Below are 23,286 nucleotides of genomic sequence, written 5' to 3' on the forward strand. Positions count from 1 at the left end.
GTTTTGGTCACTTTTGAATGCTGGCGGTGCTTTCACTCTAGTGGTAGCATGAGATGGAGTCCACAACCCACACAAGTGGCTCATGTAGTGCAGCTCATCCAGGATGGCACATCAATGCAAGCTGTGGCAAGAAGGTTTGCTGTGTCTGTCAGTGTAGTGTCCAGAGCATGGAGGCCCTACCAGGAGACAGGCCAGTACATCAAGAGACATGGAGGAGGCCGTAGGAGGGCAACAACCCAGCAGCAGGACCGCTACCTCTGTCTTTGTGCAAGGAGGAGCAGGAGGAGCACTGCAAGAGCCCTGCAAAATTACCTCCAGCAGGCCGCAAATGTACATGTGTCAACTCAATCGGTCAGAAACAGACTCCATGAGTGTGGTATGAGGGCCCGACATCCACAGGTGGGGGTTGTGCTTACAGCCCAACCCCACGCAGAACGTTTGGCATTTGCCAGAGAACACCAAGATTGGCAAATTCGCCACTGGCACCCTGTGCTCTTCACAGATGAAAGCAGGTTCATACTGAACACATGCGACAGACATGACAGAGTCTGGAGACGATGTGCTGCCTGCAACATCCTCCAGCATGACCGGTTTGGTGGTGGGTCAGTAATGGTGTTTGGTGGTATTTCTTTGGTGAGCGGCACAGCCCTCCATGTGCTTGCCAGAGGTAGCCTGACTGCCATTAGATACCGAGATGAGATCCTCAGACCCCTTGTGAGACCATATGCTGGTGCGGTTGGCCCTGGGTTCCTCCTAATGCAAGACAGTGCTAGACCTCATGTGGCTGGAGTGTGTCAGCAGTTCCTGCAGGAGGAAGGCATTGATGCTATGGACTGGCCCGCCCGTTTCCCAGACCTGAATCCGATTGAGCACATCTGGGACATCACGTCTCGCTCCATCCACCAACACCACGTTGCACCACAGACTGTCCAGGAGTTGGCGGATGCTTTAGTCCAGGTCTGGTAGGACATCTCTCAGGAGACCATCCACCACCTCATTAGGAGCATGCCCAGGCATTATAGAGAGGTCATACGGGCACGTGGAGGCCACACACACTACTGAGCCTCATTGTTATGTGTTTTAAGGACATTACATAAAGTTGGATCAGCCTGTAGTGTGGTGTCCACTTTGGATCAGCCTGTAGTGTCCACTTTGATTTTGAGTGTGACTCAATATCCAGACCTCCATGGGTTGATAAATTTGATTTCCATTGATAATTTTTGTGTGATTTTATTGTCAGCACATTCAACTACCGTATGTAAAGACGAAAGTATTTCATACGATTAGTTCATTCATTCAGATCTACGATGTGTTATTTTAGTGTTCCCTTTATTTTTTGAGCAGTGTGTATATAATGTGAGGGGTGGACTTACATATGTGATATACTGTATGTACTACAGTGGTCGCCCATTTATGTCATTGCTTTCACCTTACCCTGTGGTTCACCGGTTTTGGAAGACAAGAACGTCAGCAGTATATCCTGTGTTCCATCCTTATTCACATCAAACAGCTCCAGAGGGGAGGAAAATTCTATAAAATGACAATAAAATGGTAAATTATAACAATGTCTTGTAAAACAAATTGTAAATGTCTATATTTATACTGTACCCCTCCGGCACCTGTATGCCCTTAGGTGTATGTTTACACCATCAATATGGCCGGGCACAGAATCTGTCTCTGCAAGATGTCTGCAGGAGCCCAGGGATGGCTGACAACCAGGCCTGCAGACAGCTTCTGTTCTGGCTGTTTAAAGTGAACCCTTCATTAAAAAAAAAAATTTGGAACACTTCACTCCCTGGCTTACAGCAATTTCTGTCAAGTTTCTCTGGATGGCCCCATAGATTTATAATGGAGCTGCAGGACAGAGATTACTGCAAGCCAGGGAGTGAAGCGCTTAAATGTGCACTTTCATTAAAAATAATTTTTGCCATTGCACTCCTTATGGTAAATAAAAAAATCTTTCTAATGTACTTTGTTTAAAAAAATTAATTTTTCTATGTTTTATTTGTGTTTAAAAAAAGCTGCCACTAGGTGTCTCCCTGCTTGTCCAGAGCACATTTCCCCCTATCTCTTGCACAGACTTTAGACTCCTGTTGGCCTGGCAGAAGTCCAAAATCAGGAAATGCAGTCTGGAGTGCTGAGGGGGGTGTGTGTGCAGCCTTAGCCAATCATAGCTCATCTCACACTAAACTGCTCTGGATTGTGTGTAGCAGAGTGAGGGAGGAAGTTCTCCCCTGTATGGCTTCAGATGATGTCACGCCTGCTGGGAAACTCCCCTTCCCAATGAGAATGAGCAGAAAATACAATATCAAGGTAGAAAACTAAAAAATAATAAAAATAAAGGCAGGGGGTGGTTTATCATGATGGGGACAATGACCTGGGAGGATTATAAAATTCAACAAGATCATGACAGGTACTCTTTAAGTGTGCGCTTCTCCTGGCATGTTTTGCTGATCAATGGGGGTCTAAGACAGTGTTTTCAAACCAGGGGGCCTCTAGCTGTTGCAAAACTACAACTCCCAGCATGTCGGGAGTTATAGTTTTGCAACAGCTGGAGGCACCCTGGTTGGGAAACCCTGGTCTAAGCATTGACAGGTCAAAAGATTATTTTCATGACAGGTACCCTTCTTCCTCCTAGATGCAGCAGTCAATATCAACCTCTAGGTCAGTGTTTCCCAACCAGGGTGCCTCCAGCTGTTGCTAAACTACCACTCCCAGCATTCTCGGACAGCTTTTGGTGCTCATAAAAAGAGAGAAGACTCTGTCACCCCCAACAATGCCCCTGCGAGGCCTGCCTTGGCTATGTTTCTCCTCTGGACAGTTCCTGACATGGACAGAGGTGTCAGCAGAGAGCACTGTGGTCAGACTGGAAAGAACTATAAAACTTCCTCTGTAGTATACAGCAGCTGATAAGTAATGGAAGGATTAAGATTTTTAAATAGTAATTTACAAATCTGTTTAACTTTTTGGCCCCAGCTGATTAAAAAAAAGTTTTCCAGCGGAGTACCCCTTTAAAATATGACCTGCAAGATAGCAAGTCCTCATAGGGTTCTGTCGACAAAAATAAAAAAAAAGTTATGGCTCCTGGAATGCAATATTGAAAAAAGGTACATTCCTGACCTGTGGAGGATCAGGAAATACAAGTTTTTTTATGCCAAAGCTGCATTTTCAGCTTTTCTAGACGGATGACTTACCGTATTTTTCGTCCTATAGGACGCAACGGCGTGCAAAATCTAAAAAATGTAAGATTTTGAAACCAATAGTGGTCTTCAACCTGCGGATCTCCAGAAGTTGCAAAACTACAACTCCCAGCATGCCCGGACAGCAGTTGGCTGTCCGGGCATGCTGGGAGTTGTAGTTTTGCAACATCTGGAGGTCCGCAGATTGAAGACCACTGCATAGGAGGTAATACTCACGTGTCCCCGCCGCTCCGGACCCGTCACCGCTGCCCTGGATGTCGCTCCATCGCTGTTGCCGTGTCCCCGTTGCTCTGGAACGTCTCTGCTGCCGGCCGGGTATCCTCGCTCTCCGTCGCCGCCATCACGTTGTTACGCACGCCGACGCATGTACGCGACGACGTGATGACGAGGAAGGTGAGCGCCGGCCATACAGGGGATCCCTGAACGGAGAAGACACCGAGGAGGCAGGTAAGGTCCCTTCTGGTGTCCTGTAAGCACTAACCCGGCTATTCAGTCGGGCTGTTCGGGACCGCCGCGGTGAAATCGCGGCGGTCCCGAACAGTCCGACTGAACAGCCGGGTTAGTGTCACTTTCCCTTCAGACGTGGCGGTCAGCTTTGATCGCCGCGTCTGAAGGGTTAATACAGGGCATCACAGCGATCGGTGATGTCCTGTATTAGCCGCGGGTCCCGGCCGTTGATGGCCGCAGGGACCGCCGCGATAGGGGTGTATTCGCCGTATAAGACGCAGCGACTTTTTCCCCCCAATTTTGGGGAAGAAAAAGTGCGTCTTATATGGCGAAAAATACGGTAAGTGTCAGCGTTCTGATCTCCCTCAGTCCCGTCGGTCTGTTCTGGTAACTACAAGAAATCCTGCAGCGTATGTATTTACAGTACACAAAACCCTGCAGTGTACATAATATCTGACAGAAACTATGTGAAACTATATTATTTACAAAGCAGGCAATATGCAATTAATGGGATTATCCAGCAACAGTAAAATAGCTAATTTCTTTCAAAAATAAAAAATAAAGCGCCACACCTGTCCTCAGGCTGTGTGTGGAATTATAACTCAGCTCCATTTACTACAATGGAACTGAGCTGCAAATCAGAAAGAATCAGCTCTGTTTTACTAATCCTGGATACATCTATGTTTACAGGGCAGAATTTCCTAGCAGAATCTGCTGACATTTTTAGAATTTTTTTCCCTGCCATAATTAAAAAAAATTTGCGCCGAAATTTATGATTTTGGCCCCTAATTTTAAATCACGGAAAATCCAGGCAGAAGCATCTCACATGATATTCCATGATTACTAGTGCTCATACAAGCGATAACTGTATAAATACAATGGGGAAAATAGTATTTAGTCAGCCACCAATTGTGCAAGTTCTGCTACTTAAAAAGATGAGAGGCCTGTAATTTTCATCATAGGTATATACCTCAACTATGAGAGACATAATGAGAAAAATAAAGAATTTATTTGCAAATTATGGTGGAAATTAAGTATTTGGTCAATAACAATGACAGAGGTCAAAGGTTTTCTGTAAGTCTTCACAAGGTTTTCACACACTGTTGCTGATATTTTAGCCCATTCCTCCATGCTGATCTCCTCTAGAGTAGTGATGTTTTGGGGCTGTCGCTGGGAAACACGGACTCTCACTCCAGGACATTGAAATGCTTCTTACCAAGCAATTCCTTTGTTGCCCGGGCGGTGTGTTTGGGATCATTGTCATGCTGAATGACCCAGCCACGTATCATCTTCAATGCCCTTGCTGGAGGTTTTCCCTCAAAATCTCATGATACATGGTGTTCTTTGGATGCAACTCAGCATTCTTTCTCCTCCAAACACGACGAGTTGAGTTTTTAACAAAAAGTTCTACATTGGTTTCATCTGACCATATGACATTCTCCCAATCCTCTTCTGAATCATCCAAATGCTCTCTAGCAAACTTCAGACGGGCCCGGACATGTACTGGCTTAAGCAAGGGGACACGTCTGGCACTGCATGATTTGAGTCCCTGGCGCATAGTGTGTTTCTGATGGGAGCATGATGTCCCCTGATGTTGCGCGGAGGTGCAACACAGCGCAGGAGGACATCACCTATCAGTGCGGCCCTGTCAAACAGGACTCCGGGGACTGGACGCGTTGTATACCCGAACAGGCCGGGGGTAATGTTAAAAAAAAAAGTAAAAACTAAGTGTATCGGAGGGAGGTAGTGATGTTACTATATGTATATATTAGCCCAGGAGGATCGGAGGGGGGGGGGGGATGAGGGAGAAATAATTGCATAAGGGCATTAAGATGGAGAGGGAAGGGATAATGGCAAAAGGGAATCAGAGGGAGGGGGAAATAATGGCACAAGGGCATTAAGATGGAGGGGGGGGGGTTGATGATTAACCCCCCTCCATCTTAATCCCCCTTGTGCCATTATTCCCCCCTCCCTCTGATCCCCTTTTGCCATATCGGATAATAATGGCACAAGGGGATTAAGATGGAGGGGGCAATAATAGCACAAGGGGATTAAGTATCGCATTAATATAAAGGTAAGAACACACCATTATGAAAATAAGTAATTTTATGACTTATTTTGTCCGGGGGTACCCCTTACGCGTAAGTTTTGTGCGGGGGGTACCCGCGGACACACTTTCACCCTTTGGGGGTACAGTCACAAAAAAGGTTGAGAACCACTGCTATATGGGGAAGATTCAGTAAAGTCTGTGCAGAGGGATAGTTGACCAGTTGCCTATAGCAACCAATCAAAATGCTTCTTTCATTTTTGAAAGAGCCTCTGAAAAATAAAAGAAGCGATCTGATTGGTTGCTATGAGCAACTGGTCAAATTTTCCTCAGCACAGGTCTTGATGATTCTTCCCCTATATCTCTAAATTTAATGTCCCCTGCATGTGGCCACAGAAATTTTTTACCTGACCCCCAGGCAGCAATTTTCCCATGAGTGGTGGTCGGCCGGGTGGCTCTGGCAGGTGGGCGGCCGAATGATACTGTAGACGGTGGAGCACTGAAAATGAAGGGCGGCCCAGTGCACACTCTCCCCCGCTCTGCTGCTGTTTCGCTCCTCTTTGGTGCCCAGCAAGCAGGAACCGGAGCAGCAACGTCAGGGGCATGTCAGAGGACGTACCGCATGCTCAGACAGCTATGCTCATAAGGTGACAGAGCTGTCTAAATGTGACTACTGGTGGCTGCAGCCCTAAAGTGAAGAGTGACTGGGTAAGGGGGGGGGGGGGGGGGGGGGGGGCTTGTTTATCTGGTCATACGGGGGTTGGAGCAGTATCTCCAGGATTGCCAATATTAAGCCCTTGCTAAACCCGTACATTAATCTGATTCCGGCTGGTCTCTACATAGATAATGGCAGGGTAATAAAAATACCAGCTGTACCCCATCCCCCCCCACACCTGACCCCCTATACTCCACCAGACTCCCCTGTCCCCCTGTACTCCATCAGACCCCTGTCCATCCCTGACCCCCTGTACTCCACCAGACCCCTCTGTCCATCCCTGACCCCCTGTATTCCACCAGATCCCTCTGTCCATCCCTGACCCCTGTACTCCACCAGACCCCCCTGTCCATCCCTGACCCCCTGTACTCCACCAGACCCCCCCCCTGTCCATCCCGGACCCCCTGTACTCCACCAGACCCCTCTGTCCATCCCTGACCCCTGTACTCCACCAGACCCCCCCTGTCCATCCCTGACCCCCTGTACTCCACCAGACCCCCCTGTCCATCCCGGACCCCCTGTACTCCACCAGACCCCCCTGTCCATCCCGGACCCCCTGTACTCCACCAGAACCCTCTGTCCATCCCTGATCTCCTGTACTCCACCAGACCCCTCTGTCCATCCCTGACCCCCTGTACTCCACCAGACCCCCCTGTCCATCCCTGACCCCCTGTACATCCCTATTCCCCTGAACTTCACCAGACCCCTCTGTCCATTCCTGACCCCCTGTACTCCACCAGACCCCTCTGTCCATCCCTGACCCCCTGTACTCCACTAGACCCCTCTGTCCATCCCTGACCCCCTGTACTCCACCAGACCCCTCTGTCCATCCCTGATCTCCTGTACTCCACCAGACCCCTCTGTCCATCCCTGACCCCCTGTACTCCACTAGACCCCTCTGTCCATACCTGACCCCCTGTACTCCACCAGACCCCCCTATCCATCCCTGACCCCCTGTACTCCACCAGACCCCTCTGTCCATCCCTGACCCCCTGTACTCCACTAGACCCCTCTGTCCATCCCTGATCTCCTGTACTCTACCAGACCCCTCTGTCCATCCCTGACCCCCTGTACTCCACTAGACCCCTCTGTCCATCCCTGACCCCCTGTACTCCACCAGACCCCCCTATCCATCCCTGACCCCCTGTACTCCACCAGACCCCCTGTACTCCACCAGACCCCCCTGTCCATCCCTGACCCCCTGTACTCCACCAGACCCCCCTGTCCATCCCTGATCCATATTCTGCAGAAGGAGTCAGGCTATGTTCACACAGCAGTAAAATGTGCAGAATGTCCATCCGTAAAACACAGGTGGACATTATGCACATTTGAAAGTTCCTGAAGGTGCTTTGACCGCTTGGAAATGTGCTGTCTCATAGACGGCAATACATTTCCAAGCAAAATCAGCAGAAAGAATAGACAAGTCTACGGATGCTGGAATGAGGATTTCCGTGGCAGAAACATCTGCTGCAGAATTTCCACCATGTGCACAGTGCAGCAGAATCCCTTTGAAATCAGTAGCACTCAGCTGCACGGTCATTTTGCCATGTGAACATACCCTCACTGTGTACATACATTTCATTACTTATCCTGTACTGATCCTGAGTTATATCCTGTATTATGCTCCAGAGCTGTACTCACTATTCTGCTGGTGAGGTCACTGTGTACATACATTTCATTACTTATCCTGTATTGATCCTGAGTTATATCCTGTATTATACTCCAGAGCTGTACTCACTATTCTGCTGGTGAGGTCACTGTGTACATACATTTCATTACTTATCCTGTACTGATCCTGAGTTATATCCTGTATTATGCTCCAGAGCTGTACTCACTATTCTGCTGGTGAGGTCACTGTGTACATACATTTCATTACTTATCCTGTACTGATCCTCAGTTATATCCTGTATTATGCTCCAGAGCTGCACTCACTATTCTGCTGGTGAGGTCACTGTGTACATACATTACATTACTTATCCTGTACTGATCCTGAGTTACATCCGGTGTTCTACTCCAGAGCTGTACTCACTATTCTTCTGTTGGGGTCACTGTGTACATACATTACATTACTTATCCTGTACTGATCCTGAGTTATATCCTGTATACTACTCCAGAGCTGCACTCACTAGTCTGCTGGTGAGGTCATTTTGACGCAAAATTTTTGACGTGAAGAGTTTTGGATATGACCGCCCATTGTGTTGAACGGGGATTCCGCTGATCCATTCACATGGCGGAAAGAGGAAGTTCTGCTTTCCAGGTTATGCAAAAACATTGAACATATCTTTCAATTTTTAAGAATTGCGGGCAGAATCCCATTGAAGTCAATGGGGCTTTGAATTTCGGCAGAATTCCGTGTTTGGCGCACAGAGAAATTCTGCCAAAATGCTGCTCGAATGGAATTTGAGTGGAATCACAAAATGTCCACCATATGAACATAGGCTAATCTGTCAAAATGAAAAAAAAAATAATAATAATAATAATAAACAAATAAATAATTAAACAATTACCAGTGACCGAAACAAAAATAAAACACACATTGTACTCTTTATTAAAACTTAAAATTAAGAATATAAAAAAAATTACAAAAATATACCACAAAAATACTACGGGGAGAATTTGCGAGCCGCCCTATGGAACTCTTATTCCCTTCATTATAGTCTTTGGCAGTGGTCTCCAAACTGTGAACCTGGGAGTTGTAGTTCTGCAACGGCTGGAGGTCCACAGTTTGGAGACCACTGGTCTATGGAGTGAATTACGGTAGTTGGGTTTTACAGACAGCCAGGGAAGGAAGCGTGCTGCCTTGCACTTTACTGGGTTGAAACTTGCGATTGCAGCGGTGCGATCTAAACTTTTCACTTGTCTGCACAAAAGTTTATTCTAATGACACTTAAGTTTTAAGACCGGCAAATGAAACACCAGTCTTGATAATGTGTGTAAAATGTGTGTGGTGCAAGTTATATTTCAGTAAACTTACACAAATAATAATAAACAACTGCGCAAACAAGGACTTGTTACCGCATGCGGGGCGGAGCCTGGTGATGTCACAGCCATGCCCTGCTCATGACGTCACGGCCACGCGCCCTCAATGTAAGTCTATGGGAGGGGGCGTGACGGCAGTCACGCCCCCTCCCATAGACTTGCATTGAGGGGGCGTGGCCGTGACATCACGAGCCTCCGCCCCGCATGGCCAGTTATCCGGCATGTTCCGCGCACCGGATGTCAGGGGTGCTGCAACTGAGATTGCGGGGGTCCCCAGCGGCAGGACCCCAGTGATCAGACATCTTATCCCCTATGCTTTGGATAGGGGATAAGATGTCTAGGGGCGGAGTACCCCTTTAATGAACGGCGCTCTGCCATTACTACGCAATGTATCCATGTACCCAAATAGTGACTTCATCAGGGTTGAAAATTACTTCAACAGAGATGTAGGAGAACGTTCTTGCTCTAAAATGCATTGGAGGTTTCTTGGGCTAAACAAGCTCCTGTTGTGACATCACTGGCTGCAGAAAAGAAAGGCAAACTACCAGAGGGAACTAGATGGTTGAGGCGCTACCGGCCGAGGAGTCTTCTTCCGATCGGTGAAGTTCAGCAATAGTCTACCTGGATTATCTGGAATCCCCACCAGGGGAATACAATTAGACATTGGGAGGCAGGGGAAGCAGGTAATAGTCTAGGTCACCTACCCTCCGCTTGGGTACATGAATACCCGAATGTAGCTTAGAATCGGTGCTGTGTGGAGTGCTGGGTTGCTCAGTGTTTGCTCTAGTACGCATGCTCGTGGGATTAAGCATGCACGTCCTTATTTGTGCTGCTGTTCTTTATTACTTGGGTGTTTTATGTTAAATGGTTATCAGGCTTCTATTTTTAACAACTAGTAAGCAACACTAGCATAGGCTATCATCACCTAGCGCCATTATACACATATAATTATAAACTTAAAAAAAAAAAAAATAAATACAAAAATAAATTCTATGAAAATAGTGATGCTTTTCAAGAAAAAAGCTGTACGAAAAAGGCCTAAAGTAAGAATTAAAGGGGTACTCCGGTGGAAAACAATTTTTTTTTTAAATGAACCAATGCCAGAAAGATTAAACAGGTTTCTAAATTAATTTTTATTTTTTTATTTTTATTTTAAATCTTAATCCTTTCAGTACTTATTAGCAGCTTTATGCTACAGAGGAAATTATTTTCTTTTTGAATTTCTTTTTTGTCTTGTCCAGAGTGCTCTCTGCTGACACCTCTGTCCGTGTCAGGAGCTGTCCAGAGTAGCATAGGTTTGCAATTGGGATTTTCTCCTGCTCTGGACAGTTCCTGACACGGACAGAGGTGTCAGCAGAGAGCACTGTGGACAAGACAGAAAAGAAATTCAGAAAGAAAAGAATTTCCTCTGTAGCATACAGCTGTAAAGAAGTACTGGAAGGGTATAGATTTTTTAATAGAAGTCATTTGCAAATTTGTTTAACTTTCTGGCACCAGTTAATTTTAAAAAAACAATTCCACCGGAGTACCCCTTTAATCCTTCCAGTACTTATCAGCTGCTGTATGCTTCAGAGGAAATTCTTTTCTTTTTTAATTTGTTTTTAATCTGACCACAGTGCTCTTTGTTGACACCTGTGTCCATGTTAGGAACTGTCCAGAGCAGGAGAGGTTTGCTATGGGGATTTGCTCCAGCTCCGGACAGTTCCTGACACGGACAGAGGTGTCAGCAGAGAGCACAGTGGTCAGACAGAAAAGCACTTCCTCTGCAGCATACCGCATCTGATAAATACCGGAAGGATTAAGAATTTTTTTTATAGAAGTAATTTACAAATCTGTTTAACTTTCTGGTACCAGTTGATTTAAAAAAATAAAAATAATAATTCACAGGAGTACCCCTTTAAGATAACTGAAGGGAGTTGAATGCTTACCTGTGTCATAGCCGATGCGGAGCGACCAAAAGTTGTGCTGGTCGTTCATAGGGCAGGGGACGAGGAAAGCACAGATGAGCACCATCACCATGGAGACAATGACGGTCAGAAGGAAAACTGTGGTTCGAACGTAGGACAGCAGAGAAGATGGCGGCTTTAGTTCTGGGTCCAGAGCTCCGGGGGCGGACAACCCATCCAGTTTCATATCGACCGGCCGCTGCTGGACCCTCTTCGACATTCCTTCGACATCAGAGTCGTGATCCTGGGGCGCCCCTCGAGTTCCCTTCCCATTCTGAACTCCATTCTGCTGGATGTTGATGACAAGGTCGTCCTCGCTCTCATCGCTATCGGCCTGTGTAAGGGGGTCATATTCCCTGGGGTCATGGGACTTCTTCCCTGAAAAACACAAAGCAATTCTCATTGACCGTATACCCAAAAGGTGCCGCCTATATACCCACTTCTAGACACTCACTGTATCCTTGGAACTGGGACAAGAAGGACATTCTTCTTTCAGCCTGATCATCAGGACTGACAAGAAAAGCATAAAAAGCTTCTAAAACAGGAGTAATATGAGCTAGGGATAAGAAAACCAAAATAATCTGCTCTGCTCAGCACACAACCATCCGGACATTTGTTTTGCCTGCAGCACACTAAATATTTTACTACTATTACAAAGCTAGAAAGTTTTTAGGGCTCATCCACACTACACAATCTCTCCTCTGAGATATTCCAGGAGGAAATCCCATCTGTGGCAGAACAAGCCGGCGCTAGGACCACTCGGAAATGCAGCGTCCCCATGGCAGACGGCAGTGCCAGGGATACGAAATGTACTGCCGCATAAATCCCGTCGCGTGAATTGACAACAATGAACTGTAAAAACAACGTAAGGCCGCTGCACCTTATTTTGGAATTCCAGTGTTTTTCCAAACTTTATATTTTGGGAACAAATGAATAAAATAAAAAAATTCTTGCATCCTTAGGCAAAAAATTAGACAAAACAAAAATAGAAGTAAATTGTTTAAAAAAATAAAAATAAACACAAAAAAACAAAAAAAAACACAACAATTAACACCCCCCCCCCCCCGCCCCAACAAATAAATAAATAAATAAAATTATTCTCAACTTCTAAAGTGATGCTATATTGCTAGAATATTACATCATTTTGTGTTCAGTCATGGGGGTGGGGGGGGGGGAGTTTGGGACCTTTAGGAAACTGTAGGGCTGATATAGCACTATGGCCCCTCTATTCTCAGGACTCATAAGGGTCCCGGCAATATGCCAAAGTATCCTTAAAGGGGTACTCCTGTGGAAAACTTTATTTATTTATTTTATCAACTGATGCCAGAAAGTTAAACAGATTTGTAAATTACTTCTATTAAAAATGTTGAATCCTTCCAGTACTTATTAGCTGGTGAATACTACAGAGGAAATTATTTTCTTTTTGGAACACAGAGCTCTCTGCTGACATCACGAGCACAGTGCTCTCTGCTGACATCTCTGTCCATTTTAAGAACTGTCCAGAGCAGGAGAAAATCCCCATAGAAAACATATGCTGTTCTGGACAGTTCCTAAAATGGACAGAGATGTCAGCAGAGAGCACTAGATTTTTTAATAGATGTTTAAGATATTACATTTTCCACCGGAGTACCCCTTTAAAGGGTTAAGCCTTACACTCTTGAGGAACGTACAGAAGGAGCATTGTTCCTGTAGACTGCTTATCTGACACAGGCGAATCTTACCTTTCCACATCACAATGCCTGCATTATTGAGGCTAATAAGGGGCAATGGAGCAGATAGCCTGTGCCCACCTCAATATAACATCTAGACAAGAGTTCCCCAACCAGGGTACCTCCAGCTGTTGCAAAACTACAACCCCCAGCATGCCCAGACAGCCTTCGGCTGTCTGGGCATGCTGGGTGTTGTAGTTTTGCAACAGTTGGAGGCACCCTGGTTGGGAAAAATACTGATCTAGGGAAATATTAATACAAGCAAAATAAAATAAAAATTATTATATATATATATATATATATATATATATATATATATATATATACACATACATATATACACACACACACACACACACACACACACACACACACACACATATACACACACACACACACACACATATACACACACACACACACTTCTGCCAAAAACCTGTAATACCTACAAAACAATGGGGAAGATTTATCAAAACCCGTCCAGAGGAAAAGTTGCCTATAGCAACCAATCAGATCGCTTCTTTCATTTTTCAGAGACCCTTTTAAAAATGAAAGTAGCGATCTGATTGGTTGCTATGGGCAACTCAGCAACTTTTCCTCTGGACAGGTTTTAATTCATCTCCCCCCATTATATAGAGATAATGGGAGAGATTTATCAAAACCTGTTTAGAGGAAAATTCGACCAGTTGCCCATAGCAACCAATCAGATCGCTACTTTCATTTTTAACAAGGCCTCTGCAAAATGAAAGAAGCGATCTGATTGGTTGCTATGGGCAACTCTGCAACTTTTCCTCTGGACAGGTTTTGATAAATCTCCCCCAATAAACTAATGGGCTACAACTAAAAATAGTCTGCCATTCAGGAGTCTTGGGGCAGGGCTCGCAGTACTTCCCCAGCTTTATAAGACTCCAGAATGGCAGAATTCTAGCATATGGCTGGGTTCACATCACGTTTCTGCCATACTGTTTTCAATCCGTTTTTCTAAAGAAAACCGAATGGCAAAAAATGGATGGAAAGTATGGGAAAAAGTAAGGGCTGGTTCACATCACGTTTTCCCCCATACGGGAGCGCATACGGCAGGGTAGAGCTAAAACCTCGCGCTCCCGTATGCCTTTCTATGCGCTCCCGTATGTAATTCATTTCAATGAGCCGGCCGGCGTGAAACGTTCGGTCGGCTCATTTTTGCACTGTATGCGCTTTTTCCCCGCACCTAAAACTGTGGTCAACCACGGTTTTAGGTCCAGTTGTAAAAGCGCAAATGGCGCAAAAATGAGCCGACTGAACGTTTCACTGCGGCCGGCTCATTGAAATGAATTACATACGAATTCTCATAGAAAGGCATACGGGAGCGCGAGGTTTTAGCTCCGCCCTTCTTGAATGCGCTCCCGTATGGGAGAAAACGTGATGTGAACCCAGCCTTAACCGTATGTGTTTTTAAAAGTTCCATCCATTTTTATAAAAAAAAAAAAAAAATATATATATATATATATATATATATATATATATATATATGTTTTTGAAAATTTTGCCAATTTTTATTGGGAGGGGTCTTGGGTGGGGATGTGTTTGCCGTACGGTTTTTAAACCGGAGACAAAACCGCGGTCAACTACGGTTTTGAGTACAGGAGAAAACCGTATTGCAAGCAAACCATATGCATCCGGGTCCATCCGGTTTTCAATTATTTGTCTATGTATACAGTTTTCAATACAGTTCCATACGTTTTCAATAATGAAAACGTATACGGGAAACATACTTGAAAAACGTGGTGTGAACCCACCCTAACTTCTGGTACAACTCTTCATGTCTCCAATATGGCCACTTCACCAGATATTCTTACCTGCTGTGACATCCCGTCGCTGCTGTTCCATTGGTGTCAGGTCCCTACTGTTCACCACCATTGGGTAACATCGCTGTCCGCTCAGCCAGTCACTATTCACAGCGGTGACCCGCCATAACCAGTGGACACTTATATGTGTCAAGAGGAGAGCAGGAAGTGGTGAGCAGCGGGGACCTGACTACATCGGAACAGCAGTGGGTTGTTCCTGGCACCACTATGAATAGTGACTGGCTGAGCAGACAGCGATGTTACCCAATGGCGGTGAACAGTGGGGACCTAAGGCCAATGGAACAGCAGCGACGGGGTATCACGGCTGGTATGAATATCTGTCTGGTGAAGCAGCCATACTGAAAACATGAAGAGAACTACCAGATGTTGTTTACCACAGATTCTGCTTTTTCTTACTTTTTCAGCCGAGTTTAGTCAACCCCTTTATAGGGGTACTCCAGTGAAAAACATTTTTTTTATATCAACTTGCTCCAGAAAGTTAAACAGATTTGTAAATTACTTCTATAAAAAAAAATCTTAATCCTTCCAGTACTTAACAGCTGCTGAAGTTGAGTTGTTCTTTTCTGTCTGACAAAAGTGCTCTCTGCTGACACCTCTGTCTGTCTCAGAAACTGTCCAGAGCAGGAGCAAATTCCCATAGCAAACCTCTCCTACCCTGAACAGTTCCTGAGACAGACAGAGGTGTCAGCAGAGAGCACTGTGGTCAGACAGAAAAGAACAACTCAACTTCAGCAGCTGATAAGTACTATAAGAATTAAGATTTTTTAATAGAAGTAATTTACAAATCTGTGAATTCAGGTAGAAGACAGACATGGTCGCACATCTACAATCTTGTATAATGATCTGATTGCTTCTCAGCATAATTTAAAAAACTAACAGGTTGTTAGTATATACGTTTTGATCAAAAAGTACACAGGGGGAACGACCCACTGCCAGACCGGCCCCGTGCCACTCAAACCAGTCCATGGTGGTCGCCGCCCAGTGCTACACCATTTTATGCTACGGACGTCTGTTGCTGCCGTGGCGCCGTGTCTGCGGGCGGGTGCGACCCATGGACTGGTTTGAGTGGCGTTGGGGCCGTTCTGCCAGTGGGTCGTTCCCCCTGTGGGCACTGGTGTCGCGGCGGTGGTGGTCGCCGCCCGGTGCTGCGCCATTTTATGCTAGGGACGTTAGGGACCCACTCTGGATAGGTGGCCTTGACGTGGCGAGTGGGCTTTGTACTTTTTGATCAAAACGTATATACTAACAACCTGTTCGTTTTCGATATTATGCTGAGAAGCAATCAGATCATTATACAAGATTGTAGATGTGCGACCGCGTCTGTCTTCTACCCGAATTCATAATTTACAAATCTGTTTACCTTTCTGGAGCCAGTTGATATCAAACAAATGTTTTTTTTACTGGAGTACCCCTTTAAGATAGGTTCACACGTAGAGTATCCTGCGCAGATTTGATGCACAGGATTTTCTGCTGCAAATTTCAATGTAATCTAAATGACTGAGCGCAGCTTCTAATCTGCAGTTATAAATCCTGCGCAGGATCCTGTACGTGTGAATAGACCCCTTAATGTCCTGGCACTGCTATGGCGAGTGTCGAGTGTCAAGGAGGTGGTCCCAAGCTTTAGTTGGTCTCCTGATTGGAAACTACGATGTCTCGCTCATTCAACTTGCATGACCCTCACATCAAGTATGCCAACACTGCTGGCCCCGTCCTCTATATAGCACTGAGAGACTAAAGGGGTACTCTGGTGGAAAACTTTTTTTTTTTTTTTTAATCAACTGGTGCCAGAAAGTTAAACAGATTTGTAAATGACTTCTATTAAAAAAATATTAATCCTTCCAGTACTTATTAGCTGCAGAATACTACAGAGGAAAATTTATTTTTGGAACACAGAGCTCTTTGCTGACATCACGAGCACAGTGCTCTCTGCTGACATCTCTGTCCATTTTAAGAACTGTCCAGAGTAGGAGAAAATCCCCATAGCAAACATATGCTGCTCTGGACAGTTCCTAAAATGGACAGAGGTGTCAGCAGAGAGCACTGTGCTCGTGATGTCAGCAGAGAGCTCTGTGTTCCAAAAAGAAAACCATTTCCTCTGTAGTATTCAGCAGCTAATAAGTACTGGAAGGATTAAGATTTTTTTTTTAATAGAAGTCATTTACAAATCTGTTTAACTTTCTGGCACCAGTTGATTAAAAAAAAAAAAAAAAAAAAGGTTTCCACCGGAGTACCCCTTTAATCCTCACTTTTTCCTATTTTTGGATGACATTTTGTGGGCATCAGAACCAATGACCAGGTTTCCATAGAGTAATGGATTCAACATACAATGGTCGTCCTGGAATTAATTAATATTGGAATTTGAAGGGACCACTGTATTGTAGGTATTGCAGGATTTTGGCAAAAATATATATTTTGCTTATATGAATGTTTGTCTAGATCAGTGTTCCCCAATCAGGGTGCCTCCAGCTGTTGCAAAACCACAACTCCCAGCATGCCCGGACAGCCTTTGGCTGTCCGGGCATGCTGGGAGTTGTGGTTTTGCAACAGCTGGAGGCACCCTGGTTGGGGAACACTTGTCTAGATGTTTGCACTGTATTAGTACTGAATATACAATGAAGTATTATTGTAGATCATGAGGGGATCCTAGAAGTCCAACATAACAAAGGCGCCATGACCGATCCCACGTGACCGCGCTGGCCGATCACACCTAGACTTACCACAATGGACACTAGAGATGAGCGAACTTACAGTAAATTCAATTTGTCACGAACTTCTCAGCTCGGCAGTTGATGACTTTTCCTGCATAAATTAGTTCAGCTTTCCGGTGCTCCGGTGGGCTGGAAAAGGTGGATACATTCCTAAGAAAGAGTCTCCTAGGACTGTATCCACCTTTTCCAGCCCACCGGAGCACCTGAAGGCTGAACTCATTTATGCAGGAAAAGTCATCAACTGCCCGAGCCGAGAAGTTCGTGACAAATCAAATTTACTGTAAGTTCGCTCATCTCTAATGGCCACTTATCACCAAGCGCTGTTAAAATTCACCGAAAAAACCACAAGCGGCAAAAAGTCTGATGTCACTTATCTATATGTCCCACGATGGAAACAGAAAATAGGGTGTGAAGGGATCAGGGGCGTATATGTATATCTGGCACAATGGAGGAGAACATATCATGGTAACTAGAAGCGAGGACCCCTCCGCCCCATCTGCTGATATAGACCCCAGAGATAAATATACAGCACAGCACGGCCTCCACATCTGAGGACGTAAAACACCAACTGTGCACATCAAAAACATACCTACCCCCCCCCCCCCCCCCCCCCCCGACGTAATACACCTGGAAAATACCGAGCAAAGAAATCATAAATTACTGACAACACCGCAGACCCTGCACAGCAACTATCACGATTATATATGCAGAGAGTTATAAGCTAGTGCACCATCTGGGTCAGTGTTTTCCAACCAGGGTTCCTCCAGCTGTTGCAAAACTACACAGGGATCAGAGATGACTGCTGGGGGGGGGGGGGAATCAGAGATTACAGCTGGGGATTAGGTGCATGCTGGGAGTCGTAGTTTTGCATCAGCTGGAGAGCCCCAAGTTGGGGATGTGTTAGAGCAGTGATGAGCGCCCCCTCCTGATCTTTGATGTTGCCCCCCCTTGTCCCCTCCTGATCCCTGGTGCTGCCCCCCTTGTCCCCCTGATGTTGCCCCCCCTTGTCCCCTCCTGATCTCTGGTGCGGCCCCCCTTGTCCCCTCCTGATCTCTGGTGCGGCCCCCCTTGTCCCCTCCTGATCTCTGGTGCTGCCCCCCTTGTCCCCTCCTGATCTCTGGTGCGGCAACCCTTGTCCCCTCCTGATCTCTAGTGCTGCCCCCCCTTGTCCCCTCCTGATCTCTGGTGCTACCCCCCTCCTGATCTCTGGTGCTGCCCCTTCTCCCCTCCAGATCGCTGGTGCTGCCCCCCTTCTCCCCCTCCTGATCTCTGATGTTGCCCCCCTTGCCCCCTCCTGATCTCTGGTGCTGCCCCCCCTTGTCCCCTCCTGATCTCTGGTGCTGTCCCCCTTCTGATCTCTGGTGCTGCCCCCCTTGTCCCCTCCTGATCTCTGGTGCTGCCCCCCTCCTGATCTCTGGTGCGGCACCCCTTGTCCCCTCCTGATCTCTGGTGCTGCCCCCCTCCTGATCTCTAGTGCTGCCCCCCCTTGTCCCCTCCTGATCTTTGGTGCTGCCCCCCTCTTGATCTCTGGTGCTGCCCCCTTCCCCCCTCCTGATCTCTGGTGCTGCCCCCCTTCCCCCCTCCTGATCTCTGGTGCTGCCCCTTCTCCCCCTCCAGATCGCTGGTGCTGCCCCCCCTTCTCCCCCTCCTGATCTCTGATGTTGCCCCCCTTGTCCCCTCCTGATCTCTGGTACTGCCCCCCCCCCCCTTGTCCCCTCCTGATCACTGGTGCTGCCCCCCTTTTCCCCTCCTGACCTCTGGTACAGCCCCCCTTGTCCCCTCCTGATATCTGGTACTGCCCCCCCTTGTCCCCTCCTGATCTCTGGTACTGCCCCCCCTTGTCCCCCTCCTGATCTCTGGTGCTGTCCCCCTTGTCCTCCTACTGATCTCTTGTGCTGCCCCCATTGTTCCCTCCTGATCTCTGGTGCTGCCCCCCTTGTCCCCTCCTGATCTCTATTACTGCCCCCATTGTTCCCTCCTGATCTCTGGTGCTGCCCCCCTTGTCCCCTTCTGATCTCTGGTACTGCCCCCCTTGTCCCCTCCTGATCTCTGGTACTGCCCCCCTAGTCCCCTCCTGATCTCTGGTACTGCCCCCCTTGTCTCCTCCTGATCTCTGGTACTGCCCCCCTTGTCTCCTCCTGATCTCTGGTGCTGCCCCCTTGTCCCCTCCTGATCTCTGGTACTGCCCCCCTTGTCCCCTCCTGATCTCTGGGACTGCCCCCCCTTGTCCCCTCCTGATCTCTGGGACTGCCCCCTTGTCCCCTCCTGATCTCTGGGACTGCCCCCCTTGTCCCCTCCTGATCTCTGGTGCTGCCCCCCTTGTCCCCTCCTGATCTCTGGTACTGCCCCCCCCTGTCCCCTCCTGATCTCTGGTACTACCCCCCCCCTTGACCCCTCCTGATCTCTGGTACTGCCCCCCTTGACCCCTCCTGATCTCTGGTGCTGCCCCCCTTGTCCCCTCCTGATCTCTGGTACTGCCCCCCCTTGTCCCCTCCTGATCTCTGGTGCTGCCCCCCTTGTCCCCTCCTGATCTCTGGTACTGCCCCCCCCTTGTCCCCCTCCTGATCTCTAGTGCTGCCCCCCCTTGTCCCCCTCCTGATCTCTGGTGCTGCCCCCCCTGTCCCCTCCTGATCTCTGGTGCTGCCCCCCTTGTCCCCTCCTGATCTCTGGTACTGCCCCCCCTTGTCCCCTCCTGATCTCTGGTGCTGTCCCCCCTGATCTCTGTTGCTGCCCCCCCCCCCTTGTCCCCTCCTGATCTCTGGTGCTGCCCCCCTTGTCCCCTCCTGATCTCTGGTGCTGCCCCCCTTGTCCCCTCCTGATCTCTGGTACTGCCCACCTTGTCCCCCTCCTGATCTCTGGTGCTGCCCCCCCCCTTGTCCCCCTCCTGATCTCTGGTGCTGCCCCCCCTTGTCCCCCTCCTGATCTCTGGTGCTGCCCCCCCTTGTCCCCCTCCTGATCTCTGGTGCTGCCCCCCCTGATCTCTGGTGCTGCCCCCCTTGTCCCCTCCTGATCTCTGGTACTGCCCCCCCCCACTTGTCCCCTCCTGATCTCTGGTGCTGTCCCCCCTGATCTCTGTTGCTGCCCCCCCCTTGTCCCCTTCTGATCTCTGGTGCTGCCTCCCTTGTGCCCTCCTGATCTCTGGTGCTGCCCCCCTTGTCCCCTCCTGATCTCTGGTACTGCCCCCCTTGTCCCCCTCCTGATCTCTGGTGCTGCCCCCCCCTTGTCCCCCTCCTGATCTCTGGTGCTGCCCCCCCCCCTTGTCCCCCTCCTGATCTCTGGTGCTGCCCCCCCCTTGTCCCCCTCCTGATCTCTGGTGCTGCCCCCCCTTGTCCCCCTCCTGATCTCTGGTGCTGCCCCCCCTGTCCCCTCCTGATCTCTGGTGCTGCCCCCCTTGTCCCCTCCTGATCTCTGGTGCTGCCCCCCTTGTCCCCTCCTGATCTCTGGTGCTGCCCCCCTTGTCCCCTCCTGATCTCTGGTACTGCCCCCCCCACTTGTCCCCTCCTGATCTCTGGTGCTGTCCCCCCTGATCTCTGTTGCTGCCCCCCCCCTTGTCCCCTTCTGATCTCTGGTGCTGCCCCCCCTTGTCCCCTCCTGATCTCTGGTGCTGCCCCCCTTGTCCCCTCCTGATCTCTGGTACTGCCCCCCCTTGTCCCCCTCCTGATCTCTGGTGCTGCCCCCCCCTTGTCCCCCTCCTGATCTCTGGTGCTGCCCCCCCCTTGTCCCCTCCTGATCTCTGGTGCTGTCCCCCCTGATCTCTGTTGCTGCCCCCCCCTTGTCCCCTTCTGATCTCTGGTGCTGCCCCCCTTGTCCCCCCCTGATCTCTGGTGCTGCCCCCCTTGTCCCCTCCTGATCTCTGGTACTGCCCCCCCCACTTGTCCCCTCCTGATCTCTGGTGCTGTCCCCCCTGATCTCTGTTGCTGCCCCCCCCTTGTCCCCTTCTGATCTCTGGTGCTGCCTCCCTTGTGCCCTCCTGATCTCTGGTGCTGCCCCCCTTGTCCTCTCCTGATCTCTGGTACTGCCCCCCTTGTCCCCCTCCTGATCTCTGGTGCTGCCCCCCCCTTGTCCCCCTCCTGATCTCTGGTGCTGCCCCCCCCCCTTGTCCCCCTCCTGATCTCTGGTGCTGCCCCCCCCTTGTCCCCCTCCTGATCTCTGGTGCTGCCCCCCCTTGTCCCCCTCCTGATCTCTGGTGCTGCCCCCCCTGTCCCCTCCTGATCTCTGGTGCTGCCCCCCTTGTCCCCTCCTGATCTCTGGTGCTGCCCCCCTTGTCCCCTCCTGATCTCTGGTGCTGCCCCCCCCTTGTCCCCCTCCTGATCTCTGGTGCTGCCCCCCCTTGTCCCCCTCCTGATCTCTGGTGCTGCCCCCCCCTGTCCCCTCCTGATCTCTGGTGCTGCCCCCCTTGTCCCCTCCTGATCTCTGGTGCTGCCCCCCTTGTCCCCTCCTGATCTCTGGTGCTGCCCCCCTTGTCCCCTCCTGATCTCTGGTGCTGCCCCCCTTGTCCCCTCCTGATCTCTGGTGCTGCCCCCCTTGTCCCCTCCTGATCTCTGGTATTGCCCCCCCCCCCCCTTGTCCCCCTCCTGATCTCTGGTGCTGCCCCCCTCCTGATCTCTGGTGCTGCCCCCCTTGTCCCCTCCTGATCTCTGGTGCTGCCCCCCTCCTGATCTCTGGTGCTGCCCCCCTTGTCCCCTCCTGATCTCTGGTGCTGCCCCCCTTGTCCCCTCCTGATCTCTGGTGCTGCCCCCATGTCCCCTCCTGATCTCTGTCCCATGATATCACTATCTTCCATCTGTATACACGGAGCACAGTCTGCCCCATCATACAGCTCCGCTCCCTATATACAGTACAGAACCACCATCACACCCCGGCTCGGGCCTCGCTCCTATACACAGTGACGTCATCACCGCATCCCGCCGGTAGCCGCCCCGCACCGTTATATCCGCGCTCACCTGGCAGCTTCAGGGCTCTGGACAGCACCGTAGCCATACTCAGTGGAGGGGAGTGCGCAGGCGCGCCGCACACACCGACGGGAGTTGTAGTCTGACGGTACAGACAGGAAGTGCAGTGGGGATCTTCACTGCGCAGACTGTGCGGGGAGCGGGGCCCGGATGTGTGAGGGGTCTGCGGGGTCTGGTCCTTAGTTCTGACCGCAGAGATGTCCCGGTTTATCAGTTACAAAACGCGCTGTCTGTCTTCAGCCTTATGGGGTAGTATTCATTCAATAGTCCTGTGAGCAGTGCCGGTACAGACAGGACTACTGAATGAATACTACCCATAAGGCTGAAGACAGACAGTGCGTTTTGTACTTAACCCCTTAAGGACGGACCCATTTTTTACCTCAATGACCAGGCTCTTTTTTTAAAATTTGAACTGTCTCTTTAAATGCTAATAAGTTCAGAACGCTTTTTCTGAGCAGAGCGATTCTGAAATTTTTTATGTGTGACATATTGTACTTTATATAAGTGGTGCATTTTTTTGTGAAAAACTTCAAAATATTGTGAAAAACTGGAAAATTTTTATTTTTTTTTTCATTTTTTTTTAGGTGTACACTGCGGTAAAAGTGATGTTATATTTGTGCTGTGGGTCACTACGATTATGGTGATACACATTTTATATAGCTTTCTATGAGGGACATTTATCAATGTTTGCTTATGTATTCTTTTTTTTTTTAGTAATTTTTTACTTACTTTTATT

At 48.7% G+C, this 23,286-nt stretch overlaps 1 protein-coding gene across 4 annotated transcripts in view; it reads right to left on the reverse strand.

The window, feature by feature from the left end:
• Positions 1-22,638, reverse strand: part of FAM234B (family with sequence similarity 234 member B) — a 63,055-nt gene extending 40,417 nt beyond the window's left edge. For 2 of the 4 annotated variants that reach the window (XR_008844843.1, XM_056523811.1), the window contains exons 1-4: positions 22,372-22,418; positions 11,789-11,801; positions 11,317-11,712; positions 1,435-1,530 (exon numbers count right to left, since the gene is read on the reverse strand). Coding sequence is in view for 3 of the 4 variants with exons in the window: in XM_056523811.1 (XP_056379786.1) it covers positions 1,435-1,530; positions 11,317-11,712; positions 11,789-11,801; positions 22,372-22,413 (547 nt within the window). In the remaining variant the exon portion in view is untranslated. Of the gene's footprint in view, positions 1-1,434; positions 1,531-11,316; positions 11,713-11,788; positions 11,845-13,488; positions 13,556-22,371; positions 22,419-22,541 lie in introns of those variants that run through there. The other 2 variants (XM_056523813.1, XM_056523812.1) reach the window with 2 other exon arrangements.
• Positions 22,639-23,286: the final 648 nt, after the last annotated feature.

This window comes from Hyla sarda, chromosome 6, assembly GCF_029499605.1.
Source record: "Hyla sarda isolate aHylSar1 chromosome 6, aHylSar1.hap1, whole genome shotgun sequence".
In the NCBI taxonomy this organism is placed as follows: domain Eukaryota; kingdom Metazoa; phylum Chordata; class Amphibia; order Anura; family Hylidae; genus Hyla; species Hyla sarda.